At 44.8% G+C, this 16,259-nt stretch overlaps 1 protein-coding gene across 1 annotated transcript in view; it reads right to left on the bottom strand.

Moving 5' to 3' along the window:
* Nucleotides 1–16,259, bottom strand: part of LOC134512954 (protein ELYS-like) — a 19,943-nt gene extending 3,684 nt beyond the window's left edge. Inside the window, exons 1-17 of the mRNA XM_063328882.1 lie at nucleotides 16,139–16,259; nucleotides 15,166–15,419; nucleotides 13,288–13,468; nucleotides 12,273–12,480; nucleotides 11,440–11,556; nucleotides 10,390–10,474; nucleotides 9,194–9,341; nucleotides 8,411–8,543; nucleotides 8,142–8,323; nucleotides 7,694–7,755; nucleotides 6,733–6,861; nucleotides 3,355–3,445; nucleotides 3,177–3,266; nucleotides 2,874–3,014; nucleotides 1,986–2,090; nucleotides 1,121–1,214; nucleotides 49–172 (exon numbers count right to left, since the gene is read on the bottom strand). Of these exons, the coding sequence (XP_063184952.1) occupies nucleotides 49–172; nucleotides 1,121–1,214; nucleotides 1,986–2,090; nucleotides 2,874–3,014; nucleotides 3,177–3,266; nucleotides 3,355–3,445; nucleotides 6,733–6,861; nucleotides 7,694–7,755; nucleotides 8,142–8,323; nucleotides 8,411–8,543; nucleotides 9,194–9,341; nucleotides 10,390–10,474; nucleotides 11,440–11,556; nucleotides 12,273–12,480; nucleotides 13,288–13,468; nucleotides 15,166–15,419; nucleotides 16,139–16,259 (2,265 nt within the window). The remainder of the gene's footprint in view (nucleotides 1–48; nucleotides 173–1,120; nucleotides 1,215–1,985; nucleotides 2,091–2,873; nucleotides 3,015–3,176; nucleotides 3,267–3,354; nucleotides 3,446–6,732; nucleotides 6,862–7,693; nucleotides 7,756–8,141; nucleotides 8,324–8,410; nucleotides 8,544–9,193; nucleotides 9,342–10,389; nucleotides 10,475–11,439; nucleotides 11,557–12,272; nucleotides 12,481–13,287; nucleotides 13,469–15,165; nucleotides 15,420–16,138) is intronic.

Genomic DNA, 16,259 nt, shown 5'->3' with positions numbered 1-16,259 from the left:
CGGGGAGGGCGGCCGTTTGTTGTTGTTCTCAGTGAACAGGACACTCACATGCAAACTGGCAGGCGGGTATTTCCCAGTTCCTCCTGCATCTCTCCGCCACAGCTTCTCCACTTGGTCTCCTAACTGGGAAACCATTCCATCAACCATCAAGCAGTCCGAGTCCCATTTTCCTCTGGAACAAAAGGTAGCAAGGATTTGGACAGAGTTAAACACTAATTCCAGCCTCCCGGTGTAACGGCTTTCCTCCAGTCTTCTGCTGACTGCAGCCCTGCCCTTTCATCTCCCGATGGCACAAAGCAGAAAAAGGACACTAGAGGCTCTGCGCTTCGAAGGAACACACGAGCCTGTATGTAAGTTACTTGAGAAGTAAGCCAAGGAAGATGAACTTTGAAGTCAATACCTCCTACCCTGCAGCTTCCACCTTAACTCACCTTGCAGCCTCTTGGTCACAGTGCCATCGCCGAAGCTTGGTCAGCTCTTTATTCAGTTTTCAGTACAATTTCCAAAGAAAAACCTATTATCGGCTAATCCAAGGCATGCCGCCTATGTGCTAGGCAGCTAGTCCAGGAAAGAGAGCTGACGTTAGCAAGTGACTTCTATCCGACAGCCAGCAGAGTGCGAGGCGTGCCAACTCCATGTAACTCCAACCATCTTACGAAATCACACCACGTACTTGGGAGAAGGGGACTTAGGCCAATACAGTTATGACCCTCTATTACCAGTCAAGGACGGAGATGATTGTTTGTTAAAAAACACGCTTTCTTCTGCTTCCAAAACAATTGTTCTGTGAACACCCTGCTTTGCTGAACTGGAGGTGACTGATCCTGTCCTAATCACATGGCCTTTTTCAGTAGTCAGAAATTATACACATTAGCCAATGAATAAAATAGACTCCCGAAAAATGATGATACCAACCAGTGGTACTAAGCAGAGGTAGATATCAACGTTTTAACACAGGAAAGTAACCTCTCTGTTCAACAGAACACACGTGTCACTGAAGTCAAGAGTATTGCTGGCAGCCGCATTACGCATAGCCCATGCAACTGTTGAGATAAAAGCCATTCCCTTCCACTTCTGAATTTGCCGTGGAAGTGTTCCAGAGTCTTCCTCTAGCTCTTACCTTGATAAACGCTCAAGTTTCTGTCGGTGACAAGTATAGTAGCTCTCAATCAGAGGATAATTGTAGAAAGGTCTCGACAAACGCGTATCGTCATCTACAGGCAACAAAGTAGAAGCAAGTTAAAGCAGTCATATCACACTTGTAAACGAAAATTTTTGCCTAAAGAGACAGAAGATCGTACAAGCTAAGCATCAAGAAGCCTCCAACTCTGAAAGAAGCCAATCCTCTTTCTGCCTTTGCTAAAAGAACTCTAAGAGACAAGACTCAATTCCTTCTTGCCCCAAGTGCCGTTTCAAGGTTACAGTTCACGCATCATTCACAACATGTAGGGTAAGCTGAAGTTCACTATAAAAAAAACCACCCAGTTCTCAAAGGGAATGGTTTCTAAACGTGCCGCGTGAGCATCTGTGAGACAATTAAGGCTGACAATGGAATTTCTAATCCATCCAACTAAAGAAGGATTTCCAAGGTGTACTTTCTCCTCAAGCAACTGATAGAAAGTTCAAAACATGCAGGTAATGCTCTCACTCTAAAAACAAGCATTCCGGTACTTGTTGTTTAATAGTACTTTGTTTAAAATCTCAAGTAGTTCAAGCTGTGGACACAAGCAGCGCCGTGACATCAGGGGTCCATTGCTATTCCTAAAATCCACCCAGGAAAGAAACTGCCTGCCTCATTCTACGCCGTGTACTTGACAACCCAGCAAAATCTCAACTTCACCCACAGAACTTCAGCACACCCTGCCACTGAACCAGCACGACTTCTTCCTGACGAAACCGTTACAAAAACACGGCTAAGCATGCGTTCGTGGGAGTCACTCACTGGATGGTCACCTTGTTACAAACGTATGACAGGTCACGCTTACCTAAACCCTCTGGAAGGAGACCGGATCGACAGAACCAGATGACCACTCGTGCATACAAAGAAATGAGGCCGGTTACCGCTTGCTTATTTGTCACGTCTGCAAAACCTGAACAAAGGCAGGAGATGATTAGCGTTATGCAATTCTGTTCATTTTCACAAAACTCCCTTCATCCTACTAAACCAAAAGTATAAAAATAGCACATTAGAAATCTTTCTCTTTGCGTTTTTCATGCTGTATCGCTTTCTTATTTGAAGAAAAAAACCACTATCACCACCAAACCAAAAAGCAACCCCTATAAAGAACTAAACTCACTAAAGGCTAAAATAAAAAAAAAAAAAAAAAAAACAAAAACCCCAAAGCCTGAACTACTAAATGCACGCAGGAATAAGACATCTGTTTCTCACGTAGCAGAGATTCTTCTGATAGCAAAGGGATATTCTTTTCTTTTCTCAATAGGCCAAGAACCATTTCTAAGAGAAAAAGCTGTAGAAACTCAAGTAACTTACTTTGCATGTTACTCGTTTACGCTTCCTTCGTATTGTTTAGCAATTTGCAACACGGTGTCTGCATGCAACTAGAACTTGCTAGCTAAGAACTCAAAGGAATAATTTTCAGCAATACCACATTCGGTTGCTGTAATTTCAGCCCAGTTGCCTACAAAGCTTCTCTCTGAATGTAGCCTCCCCCACCCCCTTGCATGAGCTCCACCATAAACTGTTGCCCTGAACTCCATGCGTGTTTTGTGGTGGTCCCAAGCGCTCAGCTTTAAGCCCCTTCTCCCAGCTAAATGTGACTGTCTTCCAATCCTCAAAAACAACAAAAGCCCATGTTGCCACAATTCCAAATCTTAATAAAACATACCAAAGATTTTGTAGCACTACTACAAACCTTTTTCAGTAAGCTCTTGTGCTTCTGTGAGAAAACAGTTTAAGACCGTGCTAAGGTTGCTCAAAAGCAACTGGCAGCGCTGGAGAGACCGTAATGTCTGGGCGTCAGTGAAGTTGCAAGAGCCATCAAACAGCGGAACACCTTTTCAAGAATAAATATTAAATCGTTAGCCGACAGAGCAATTCCAGAGTTTCAAGGCGCACTTCAAGGACCGCGTGCAATATCCTATAGCGGCGTATTACTGAGGAAGCTCAATCAGAAAGAACGACTTTAGGTTTGCAGAATGACTACACTAGTACTCACAGATTTGGTCAAATTCTTCCTTTGTAGAGATCACTTGGTTCCATGTCCACTCAAGAACAAACCGTAAATTACCAGCAGAACTCGGCTGCTCTTTAAACAAAGAGAACAAAAAAGAAATGAATCAACAGGCTTCAACTCAAAGAGGTACCACGTAAAAAACCAACGTTCCAAGTATTACCTTCAGATATCCAATGTTTAATGCATCCAGTCAGAAGTCCCACAGAACCTGTCTGGACAGCAGCTGACAATACTGCTTCCAGCTGCTCCTCCTAAACGTAACAGACAAACTCAAATGAGAATCTTACCTACTTGCACCATGTGAACCATCAACAGTAAATGTTTCTTTCTAACTGTATACTCATTCAGACATCACAAAGTCAATCAGGACACAGGCCAGGAATGCCACGTCCTTTCTCTTAATTCCAGCCACAGGCTGGACTGCCCACTGCTCTGAGGAACACATTAACACACTTCTCCTCTGACATTTCAACTTACTGCAGCCTAATTCTAATCTTTCTTCGCATGCCTCTGCATTACAGTCTTCACGTACTGAGTTCCAACTATTTTCAGAAACATCCTCTGCTATCACCTGTTACGCATTCTGTGCATGTAGGTTTGCCATTGGAGTGCACGAAGGGGGCAGAACAAATACACTGTTTGCTTGGAAACACTTGAAACTACAGCCAAGCAGTTTTCTAGACTGTGAAGACATGAAGCAGGTCTCATACCCAAAAACACTGTTAGAATTTTCAGTCAGCCAGAAAATTAAGTTATAAGTCAGCCAGAAAAGGAAGGTCAAAAAAAGCGTACCCCCTCCACGAGCAGCGCTGGCAAATTGGTAACAATGCCCAGTGACTGGAAAAAGGGAAACACTGCACCCATTTTTAAAAATGGTAGAAAGGAGGACCCTGGGAACTACCGACCTGTCAGCCTCACTTCTGTGCCTTGGAAGATCGTGGAACAGATCTTCCTAGAAGCTATGCCAAGGCACACGGAGGACAGGGATGTGATTTGAGGCAGCCAGCACGGCTTCACCAGGGGCAAGTCCTGCCTGACCAACCTACTGGCCTTCTATGATGGAGTGACTACACCAGTGGACAAGGGAAGAGCTACGGGTTCGTTTACCTGGACTTCTGTAAGGCCTTTGACATGGTCCCCCACAACATCCTTCCCTCTAAATTGGAGAGACAGGAATCTAATGGGTGGACTGTTTGGTGGCTGAGGAATTGGTTGGATGGTGGCATCCAGAGGGTAGTGGTCAATGGCTGCATGTCCAGATGGAGATCAGTAACAAGTGGTGTCCCTCAAGGATCCAGATTGGAACCAGTACTGTTTAGGATCTCCATCGGTGACATGGACAGTGGGATCAAGTGCACCCTCAACAAGTTTGCAGAGGACAGCAAGCTCAGTGGTGCGGCTGATATGCCTGGAGGATGGGATGCCATCCAGAGGGACCTGGACAAGCTCGAGAAGTAGGCCTGTGTGAAGCTCATGAGGTTCAACAAGGCCAAGTGCACCTTGGGCAACCCCCAGTATCAATACAGGCTGGGGGATGAAGGGATTGAGAGCAGCCTCGAGGAGAAGGACTTGGGGGTACCGGTGGATGAAAAGCTGGACGTGTCTCAACTGTGCACGTGCAGCACAGAAGGCCCACCATATCCTGGGCTGCATCCAAAGAAGTGCAGCCAGCAGGTCGAGGCAGGTGACTGTGCCCCTCGGAGGGCTGGAGCACCTCTCCTATGAGGACAGGCTGAGAGAATTCGGGTTGTTCAACCTGGAGAAGAAAAAGCTCCGAGAAGACTTTATTAGGGGTTTCAGTAGTTAGAAGGCGGTTACGAGAAAGATGGGGACAAACTTTTTTGCAGGGCCTGTTGCGATAGGACACAGGGGTAACGGCTTTAAACTAAAAGAGGATAGATTCAGTCTAGATATACAGAAGACATTTTTTACAATGAGGGTGGTGAAACACTGGAAGAGGTTGCCAGGAGAGGTGGTAGATGTGCCATCCCTGGAAACATTCAAGGTCAGGCTGGATGGGGCACTGAGCAACCTGATCTAGGTGAAGATGTCCCTGCTCACCGCAGGAGAGGTTGACTACATGATCTTTTAAGGTCCCTTCCAACCCAAACGATTCTATGAATTTTCTGAAATAACAGAAAAGAAGTGAAACATTTCCATTCTAATAGGTTTAAATTTTAGGCTCTTCAAATACTGGATTATAATGTGGTGCTAATCCTTTAGAAGAATAATCCACAGGTATGCACAGACGCGCGATATTAAGTAGTAGCTTGTCTCAGCTGGAGTTCTCATACTTCTTTCAGATGAAAGGATCCCTCAGAAAACTTTATTTTGTTGTGGGGGGTGATGAGGGGAGGGGAGATTTGTTTGTTTTTTTAAACACACTGAAAAGTATCTTTCCCTTCCAGGCAAAATCATGACATTCAAAGCGATTTCTACACATTAGAAGACACATGAGATGTTTCCACCTTTTCTGAATACTGGTTTCAGGCAAGGAAACACACCAAATACTGCTCACAGTGGCAAACAAAACTGCAAAGCAAGCTTCTTGACCCTACTTCTGAAATTTGTCTTCCTAACACTCACAGGAAATCCCTGCTCAAACGCATAACAAGCCTGATGTAGAATCCAGGAGGCAGGAAGATGAGGGCAGCGGGAAGGCTGCTCTCCCCTTCCTGCTGATGGCTCCACTGCATGATGACCAGCTGGCTGATCCTTTCGCTTAGACCCTGCCGGGGGGAAGAAGATGGGCTGCTCATCACAAAGGCTCCATCTCTCACGGAACTCTTCAAATGACAGAGAAAGGTTGATGCAAATGGAAAACCTATGGCAGGGGGAGTGAAGTCACTGTGGTGGCATAAAGCACAGAGAAGGTAGCGAGTGTCATGAGATAAAGGTGATTAAGGTGTTGCAGCTGCAAGAGGGCAGTCTCAGAGCAGCAAATTGGGCTACTGCAGCACAAGGCAGAGGCTACAGAGGTGAAGATCCGCCCGGAGAGGATGCAGAAAAGCCTACCGATGAAGGGAAAACGAGGGCAAGCCGTGAAGAAATTGCCAGGGAGAGCTGACAGCAGTAATCCTTTACCACAGCCCACTTCCTTGGAAGCAAATGATCACGTACAGTGACAGTGCAGCAAGCCGACGTCTGCAAGAGCTCGCATCCCAGTGAGACGCCCCCATCGTCGGCTACTGCACTGAACCACTGCTTTGAGAAACTGACAGGGATGGGGGTTACTCTGGGGGACACATGCATTATGTTGGGCATGACCAGCACTGACTGCACGCTTCCTTGTGCGCATCTGTGTGTGGCACCGAATTAAGAGAGGGGTCTCTAAAGACAGATCTCTTAGGGCTGTTCCCAGTCAAAGTCACTACTTTGGATCTAAGGATACGATTACTTCTGCTAGCTCAGGTCATGCCTGTATTTCAATGCAACTTTGCAAAGAATCCAAAAATTGGATTATCGTGTCTTGTAGCCCCTCCAGCCCTGTCAGACCAGATGGATGTATTTCCCCCTCGATTCCCTCATAGGCACTCACCTGACTCAAACTGGATGGCTGGACATCAACTGGTCTTGGAGACCGCAAGCCAGCTACAAGACACCTATTGTAGCTCTCCTGAATGGCTTCCCATATTGAAGGGCCAGATTTCTTCAAAAAATTCAAGGTCTGAAACATCAATCGAAAACCACAGATTAAGACAGCATTGTTATTCCGTCACTACGCTTCTGGATAACCTCTAAAAGGAAGAATCTAAATGTTCACTGACACCGTCAGACAGCCTGAACCACTAAGATGCTTTAGGTTAGCAATCTGCGTAATTAAGTCTTTTCTACCTTCTCTGTCTATACACAGGCCTTGCTCTTTCCCTCAACACTGACACAAAATACATTCTATGTAAGCTAAGCTAACATGCAACTTCACGCTTTGGAAGATCCTTTCTATGCCTGTTCGTATGGAAGCCGATTCATGTTGGAAACATTTAGTGAGCTGAAACTTCACTCAAAATTATCTGTCACAATCTGTGCCGTGGCTCAGAAGTTATAATTTGGCCGAGTTTGGGAGAAAACAAAATTTTCACTCCTCAAACAGTTATGTCATTTTTCATTTTCTCCATTCCCTCCTTTTTCAAGAGAATTGGGGATCAAAACTCTAACTCAAGACTATGCAGGCAGTTCGACTGAGGGGCAATAAAGAAGTAACACCTTTCCCCGCCTTTTACAGTGGTTTTGTTCTTGCTCCTGGAACAACGTTGCATTCCTTTCTAGACGTTCAATCCCCGATCGTGCTTCAAGAGGAGACAACGGCAGTTGTACAGTCCCAAGAGGGGACCTAAAACATTACCATTTGCATACAACTGGTGACAGGATACAATTGCAACTATGCGTGTGGACGGGCAGGATGAGCATGAAACGGTCCCTAACACGGAAAGCAGTGCAACAGAAAACTTAGGAAAGCTACATCTCCTGCCACTCGCAATAAAGATACAGTAAAAGATCACCTCCTTCTGGAAGCCGGTGCAAGTCATGTGAATGACTCCGGAGGTCAGCAAGCACGTACCATCTGCAGAAACAGGGAACGTTTGACAACCTTCCGTACTCTCACAGTTATGGCATGACCAGTTTACATTTTTTACACACCGGTATCTAGAAACATATAACTGAGTGCTTTGAGCTTCAGTTCACAGTCATTTCAGGCTATAACCAGCACCACTTCACCGGCTACATTACAAAAGCACCAAAACTCAGCCGGCTGTCAGATATGTTCCACAATAGTAAATACCTTGTCAGTACAACGTGATCAGAGTTGGGTTTGGGGGGGACTGGGTGGTTTTTTGGTTTGGTTTGGTTTGGGTTTTGAATGACAAACAATGACTGAACAAGAGAACCAATGAATAGCATTTGACCTCATTTTAAGCTTATCACTCTCAAAAGCAGTGAAATACCTACCAAAGTTATAGGTGCTTGGATTAAAAAACTGCTCAGGTGGTGGATAAGAAGGAGGAACTCCCCGACTTAGACTCCGCTCATGGACCAGAATATCCAAAAGGAGCTTCGGAGAAGTCACGCTCACTACAGTATCCAGCGACCACAGTGCAAAATAGGGGCACTCATGAGGGAATTCTTCCGGCCTTAAAGAAAACAAGCGCGTAAGCTAAATGCCGACATTCAAATGAATTATTGGCAGGCATATGGAAAACTACTGAAGAAAAATCTACCTTAGCGAATCTGGCATTTGAGCAGAATACCAGCGATTAATGTCAAATACACCCAGGTAAGTAGATGGTTTTCCCTGACCGTACGTATTCACTTGCCAACTGAAGACTGAGACACTGGTGTCAGGAGACGTGACTGTAAAAGACAAGACGTTGTTTCTGACTTGTAGAAAATACGATAGATCCGATAGTTTTAAAACACCACTTTCTATTTTGGCTTCATTCTCTTCTGTCACTCGTGAAACACAACACTTCCTAAGAGTGATTACAGTAATTACGGAATAGCAAACATCTCTGTGATAGGTTTCAGTCACACTGCCCCTTTTTCTTGTCCCCTCGTCCAGATCACTGGTCAAGATACTAAAGAGAAGTGGCCCCACTGCAGTGCCCTGGGGAACAGCACTTGTGACGGGCTACCATCTGGATGCAGATGCGGACATCGGTTTGAAGAAGGGAAAAAATTCTGGTAACATTCCTAAGCAATGGAGAGTTTGAACTTCTTGTTCAAAGATGGCAGCTGGAGGAGTAAAACGACTGACCATCATCATACAAACGGCCCCACCATACATCGCGATAGCATGTCAGCAAGCATAAAATAAAACCCACTTTTTCCCTTAAAGAAGTCCCACATAACTTAAGCATCCATTTTTTCTTCGTAAATAATCCCAACAATCTAGTCTATGCAGATAGGCAAGACTTTCAGACTGTGGGGACAGAACAGCATTCGTTGCTTAGGTTCCAAAAGCACTTCTTTTAAAATCACCAAACACGGACATCAGAACAAACCTTCATTTACGCTATCCTCTCCGTCAACGTCACTGCGGAATTTTTCGACAGTCTGGCAGCTGATTAATTTAGTACTCATCTGGCCTCTCAAGGGAAAGACTCCACCCGTGAGATCTAAACTGAACTTTTCGCCACAGTATTCCAAACCCTGGGGGAAAAAATCAGAGAAGAGAGCAAAGGTCATTCTAAGATAAAAACATACATTATGGCTAAATATGAAAGACAGTCTAACAGAATAGGCTTATTATACTGTGTATTTCGCATGAGCCTATTTCTGATGGTAAACAGAAACTACGCCTGACATGCAAGAGAATGCAGTGTCAAATCGTAACGGTTCACCCCTGTTTCGTTCCATAGCTATTGAGAATATGCAAGAGAAAGTACAAAATCAGGAGGAAAGACTTGCTCTGAACTAAGATTACTGTCCCCTCAAAAAGATTTTGGAAGACTTCCAGGCGTACAACTGAATGGAATTACACATCTAACAGATGCGCCTTGTCTCTGTTACCTATCTGAGATACAAGGATACCTCACATCTGTATTTTGAACGCATCCTCCTTGGAGCCAGATCTAACATTTAGGTACACTCTTCTGACCAAATTACATATTTTCCTGGCTTTAAGAGTAGATTGAATAGGTCACCCAGCCGAAAAGAAGAACGAGTTATCTTTACAGCTACTAAGTGTCAGGATCAACACTGAAGAGACACTGTAGGTGCATTTCATGTGAAAAGTCCGGCTGACAAAGCGCTAAGAGAAACCAAGAATATAAAACTGAAGATCAGCAAAGACTAGAGTATGACTGTATTTTAAGAAAGGGAGAGAGACAGAAGCTTATTCAAGTCCGAAGCTTGGTTAAACCAAGCGATTCAAGGCCCAGTCTTCTCTTCCTACATGCCATTCGTTTGGTATTTCAGAATAATTTTATTTGCAAAAGCCGCTTCCTCTTCAGGAATTTCATTTATACGGGCTCTTTGCAGATGAATCTAGCTGGAACACACGACACTGCAGTATAAAATGGTACGCCTTCTTTCCAAAAGGTATGGACAAAGGCCGTGCCCAAGAAGACTCAGCAAAACATGATTATTTTTTCAGCCAGCTCTGAAGGTTGATGGTAAATCTCACCCCTGTAACTCAACTGATACTCCCTTAGAGAAAATTACTATTGTCTGCTTTTCCCACGCATGCACCTCTTACCTCATACATGACTTGTCCTGAGGCCACGCGTTTTCTGTCACCAAACGTTAACTGCAGCAGGTGTAAACTCACCACATCACCTTCACTGAAAAAGGGATAAATTATGAAATTTGGTTACAAAGCTGCTTTATAGTCCTCACTGTCGTGTTAGTAGACCTAAATGTTTTCTTAATAGCATGCTCCTGCTGAAAAGAACACCACCTCTTCCCAAAACATGATCACCGGCCACATTTAGCCACTGAAACATAAAGGAGGGTGTTTGGACACTAACAGCTTCAGGGGCAAAAGCCAACCGTACAATTGGAAAGCTGTAATATGTTGTATGGACTAAGAATTGTTGGAAATAGTTCTTCACAATGAAGAGTTCTCCATCAAAACTGCTTTGAAGTCAAATTTTAAAAGACTGCCACTCTACCAACAGCTGAGCTGATGGAATCGCTTGCTGATGCAGACAGAGAGATCTCTCTGCCCTTCCCTTACCACCAAAGTTCCCCTCCCCCTCTTGCACACTCTGCACCCTTCCAAGTCCGATTTGATTCAGCAGAACAGCAGGAACCCATTGGCTTTTCTGCTGAATCGTTTTCTGCCCGGGGAGCTGCACTGGCTCACCAAGGCTCCACAGACTGCTGACGCTGGCACAAGGCCATCGGCAATACTGTCACCGCCGCCTTTAGGGGCGGCAGGCTGTTGTGTGGGCACGTCTGGTGTTCTAGATCTGCAGCCTCAACTGCTCCTAGTGGTATTTTAATACCACGGTGTGACTATCAAACAAATGATGAAGCGGTCATCGAGGAACAAAAGCAAACCATTTGAGAATGCGAGCAGAAGAATATGGCCACTGTTGCTTTGCCTTCCGACAGAAGGCAGGAACTAGTAGGTCCCTCTTCACGTCTGGTAAATCCTGTAAAAATTGCATTCTAAGTTTAACACCTTCCGTACCGGAAAGAATCGCAGACACACAACAAATACACATGTTCAACTGTATGGGAACAAATATCCTTAAAAAAAAAAGAATTAATTCATTGGCTGATAGTTAAAGTTTTTATTCACCTTTCCTGCGTAGACTGAACAGCCCACAAGTAGCAACAATTGCGAGGATCATTCTCAGGCTCTTGAAAAGTGACAGCATAGACAGGAATCCTCCCTCCTTCAAGCTGAGCGTGGTGCCTACAGATTTAGGGGAAAAAAAAAGCAAAACGAAAAAGAAAACAAAAGGTGAGCCTAGTGGCCCAAACACAGGTAGTTTCTCGTTTCTTGGACTACGTCAAGCATTGTTCTTCCTGACTTCTGAACCTTATTTGTACCTCCACACTCTACTCTTGCCACCTAATTATTCCTCCACTGTCTATTTATGCATCCAACAGCTTCTGGGGAGTCAGTGCAGATCTGCTGAAGTGAATCCCGACCAGAAGTTAGCCAAATATCTCAGGTGAGATTGCTCTTTCGGCCAAAGCTGACACGCAGGAAAGAATACATTTTTCAGGCACAGGTCACCTATTGAGTTTTCATGTCTCACTAGTTTCACCCTGGACACTTTAGAGAATATCGGCACCAAAATCACATCACTGACATACTTCAGCCTTTCAATGGATGCCCCAGTTGCAGTAACCGGTTCTGAAAACCCCAGGAAGCATGCTTCCCACAATTCCTCAATCCACAGGCACAATAAGGAAAACAATCCTAGTCCACTGGGGAGAAGGCGGACCACTTGATCCAGGTATGACTGAAAAGTTATGTCAGAAGAGGATTTCTGAACGTGCCAAGATTATACTCATACTCATGTCAGTCCCTGAAAAAGTTCTCTTTACATCCACATGCTTCCTTAAGCAACAAATCGAGAGCCCCGCACCTCCAGGCATGGCCAAGTGTAAAGGCCTACTTACTCTCTCTTCAAAGTTTTCATATTCCAGAGCGACAGGTAGCCGTCTGAGAAACCCACAACGAGCTGGTTGCTTCTGCTTATGTAGCACAGGGCTGATACTGCTGTTCCGGAAGCATTTTGTAGTTGAAAACAGAGATGTCTCCCTTCGCTGGTCACAGTTTCTCTTCTTTGTGCAACTTCAGCAGGAATTCTAGTGACAACTTCTAGATCTACACACACAAAACCAAGCAATAAATGAATACGTTATGCCATTTAGGCTGCATTTTAGGCACTGACGTGACAACCCCTATCATCTAATGCTACCGTGCCAGGCAAAATAGCCATTTATGCAACACTTTTTTTGCCATTTCCATTATGTATGTCTTTAAAGAACATAAGAATTCTCGGATCAGACAAGTATTCTCACTCACGTTTGAAAGCTAGGTAAAAGCGTAACCTTAATAACGTAACCCAATTCTTCCTGGACTCTGAAAAGCAGGAGTTTGGGCCTCGTGATGAAATTTGAAGTGGCACCTCGTGTTTGAAGTGGCACCAATTGCTGAAGCTGCTGTTGTAATAGCCAAAACGGTGTATGCAATCTGAGTACACCTATTCGAGATTTCATTCATCCAAATGCATGGGTGTTGGTAAGTGGGGTTTATTTTAAAAAACAAGCCCAAAATTTGCCCCAAGTCAATTAACACAAGCAGAAGAGCATTCCCGGGAAACAGGGCTCCTCCAACACAACTTCCTACCAGGAGGCCGCACCGGCTCACGTGGCAAAATTCCTACACCTCTCTGGCAAGAATCATAGTGGCACAGGGATCTTGGTGGGAGGGGGCATTTACAACACTGCGAGGAGCAGTCAGACACTCCCAGGTTTAATCAGGTCGGGACTATACGATGTCAAACTGCCACCTGTAACCAGTTGTCAGAAATGTCTGACACAAGGGTCTTCAAAGTGGGATGCATACTGTTTCGTTAGAAGACAGAAGTTTTCTTGCGTTTAAATTCATGTGGAAAAACTGCAGGCTTACCCAATGCTTCGATATCATTCTGAGTGCAGGAGCAATCATCCAAACTAAGGTCAACCAGAAGCAGATGGCCAGCATCTGTAGCCACTGCTGCCACCCCAAAGAGCCATCGCAGACTCTGATGGAGGTGCTGAGTGCTCACGCTGGGTCCTCCGTGATTCGCTATGGGTTCTATAGCGGTTACCTACAGGAAAACTACAAGTTACTATTTGAGCTCTTTGACAAGCTCAATAGAGAAAGTAAATACAGGAGCATCAAAGCATTGTTTGCCATTAGATCAAGAAAAGAGACAAAGACAAAAAAGCCCCGTACAAAAACCTGTTACTGCCTTCCATTTACTAGATTTCCTGCGGGTAAGTGACTTAACTTCAACTTAAATGGGACATTCTATTAGTACAGCTTAGCAATTTCCATTTCCTACTTCGCAGTAATTAACTGGAGGAAAACACAGAAAATCAGTTATACGCAAGAAACTTTATCGTATTCAAGGGGCTTAAGACAGACAAACACAACTACATCGAGGTCTCCCACCGCTCACAGCCCACCAGCACCGCGATACAGTCTATGCCTTCTTTGACAAACGGGCGTTAGGATAAATCAGGGCTCGAGAGTCAGACGAGGCAGCGGCCAAGTTGCATGGGAGACACACCATTTCCATGGGAGCGAAACGTATTTAGAAAGCGTTGAAGGGAGAGACCAGCTTAGTAAAATTCACACTAGTCCGCATTTAGAAGAAAAGTAACAACCACATAAAGGAAAAGAAGCTTTAAATGCACACCAGCGCTTTCACGAATGTTGAGAAAAATGTTAAAAGCCAGCCTAAAGCAGCAGCTTCTCAGATAAAAAGGTGACTCCACCTAAAGGAGGAAGCGCACACTGCTCTTTCACGTGCCCAGCAGTCTGCACGCAACTGTCTCACAAGGCGAAGACAGACCTTTCAGCACACGTTGCAGCACATCCCAGGACAACACTGACTGCTAGAGCAGAGACACGAGCACACAAAGACTCCTGCGCTAAAGCTGCACGTATTTCTCTCTCTCAGTGACCCCAACACGAATGCTTACTACTAGTCATCACACTGTAGCATTACAAACAAACAAAACTCCACCTGTATTCTAGCAAGTCAAACCAAAGCAGCTGATGGAAAGCTGGCTAAGAAGTTAGTTAGTTAGTTGTTGCAGATTCTAAGATGATAAAAATGAATCTTGATGTTCTATTGACTGCCACCGATTCTTGTTTACATTAAGATAATGAGGCTAGGGGACACACATCATTTGAGTTTCTGGGTTACAGAAGACAGAAAACATCAGCAACATTACACCAGTGTGTCCCATCTACACAAACACACTAGTCAGAGAGCAGAGATTCAAGGACTGCAGGCTGAAAGGTGACCTCCCAACAATCTGTCAGATAACTCACTAGAGGCTCTTTTTTCCTCTCCTAAGTCAACAGAAAAATGTGTTCTCCTCAGCCTGCTTGCTAGGCTGAGATTCAAGGCAATGTGTCGAAGTCATTTACAGCACAACTATGGAATTCTGAGCCATTTTAAAGACGGTATTTCTGATGGAAATCAAGCAATTAGGGCCAAACAAAGGTGCTTTTCAAGGCCTTTTTGCGGAAGGAGAGAATCAGGTAACTCTGTGCTCTACAATAAAACCAGAAAACTTGTTTTACTCTCAGTAAACTCCAACAATAATGGCACATTAAGCCCAAGATTTTACAGCAACACCGTCTTGACTGGATACTCTCAAGTGACAGGATGTTAACGCACGATAGAAAAAATACCTCCTACAAAGAGACGCTCCAAAGCTTGTCCTAAAACAGGCCTACGCAGCACCTAACAACATCAAAGCTTCGTTTCTCCAATTAAAAAGTACCTACCCTCCCGGGAAGAACAACTGCTTTAACCACTCTTGAGAGTCCAAGGTCGTACAGACAGAGAACGCTTCCCTCTGCGTCTTCCAACCCAACCAGCAGTCCAGTTCTCTTCTCCCAGGAAAACTCCTTCACCACACGAACAGTGGGAGGCTGTTCATTGACTCCACTGAAACGGTACGCAGAGAGCCGCTCTCCTGTCACACAGTTCACCACCTCAAGGTGAGGACCACGTGCCAACCACGCCAGGCCGTTTCTCCCTGTGAGAGAAAAGAAAGAGGACTGAAGCAAATGTCCAACGGAAGACTGAAAACAGCTGAAAAAAAATCACAGTGCCTGCCCCTTTCCTTCAATAAACGTACCTAGCAGAGGAAGACCGACCTACCTCATTCTAGTCAATGATTCAAAATCACCCGTTGAAATCCCCAAGCAATCCCTCCTAAAATTAACCACCTTGTTATTTTGCATTTGTACTTGTCATTCCCGCACCGAAGAATCTGGGTTGTTTGCGATAAAGATGACAAGGTCCTGATCGACAGCCTTTATACCATATTCGCCTTGGTTTTGCTAGAAATGATCTAAACGCATATGGGAATACAAGTCTTAGAGCGTAGAGGAAGAATCGAAGGCATTTTGTTTCACTGAACTACTGCCAGCCCAAAGGAAGTATGAGCTCAATTCCTGCATTTACACTCAGGTAGATAGATTCCACCTGGTCTTAACAGAAGCCTAGACCTCCAGATAGGCACCCAGCTCTACTGTCACATCACCTGGAAAGTCCACTTCAAAGTTTAACTATACTCACGTTTTAATATTAGCATTTGTCATCGCTGAAGCACCCTTTTTGTTCTCTCTCTCTAAACAGGATGCCTCTTAACAGCACCAACCTGACACAGCTGATACGATGACCTGAGGCTTCAGGTAGCCTCCAGGCAAGAACAGCTTTGTACCGAGACCAAATTTAAAGGAAAATGCTCACCTCCAGAAAACCTCCCGCACAGCACAGAGCCGAGGGTTCCCTCATCTTCCCCAAGTGCCTGAAGAGTCACCTCTGGAAACTGCAGCAGACTGCTCGTTACCTCAGCTCTTAGGTCTCGCAT

Source organism: Chroicocephalus ridibundus, chromosome 3 (assembly GCF_963924245.1).
Source record: "Chroicocephalus ridibundus chromosome 3, bChrRid1.1, whole genome shotgun sequence".
Lineage (NCBI taxonomy): Eukaryota > Metazoa > Chordata > Aves > Charadriiformes > Laridae > Chroicocephalus > Chroicocephalus ridibundus.
Note: the sequence above shows the minus strand (reverse complement) of the source record. Positions and strands in the feature narration are given on the sequence as shown.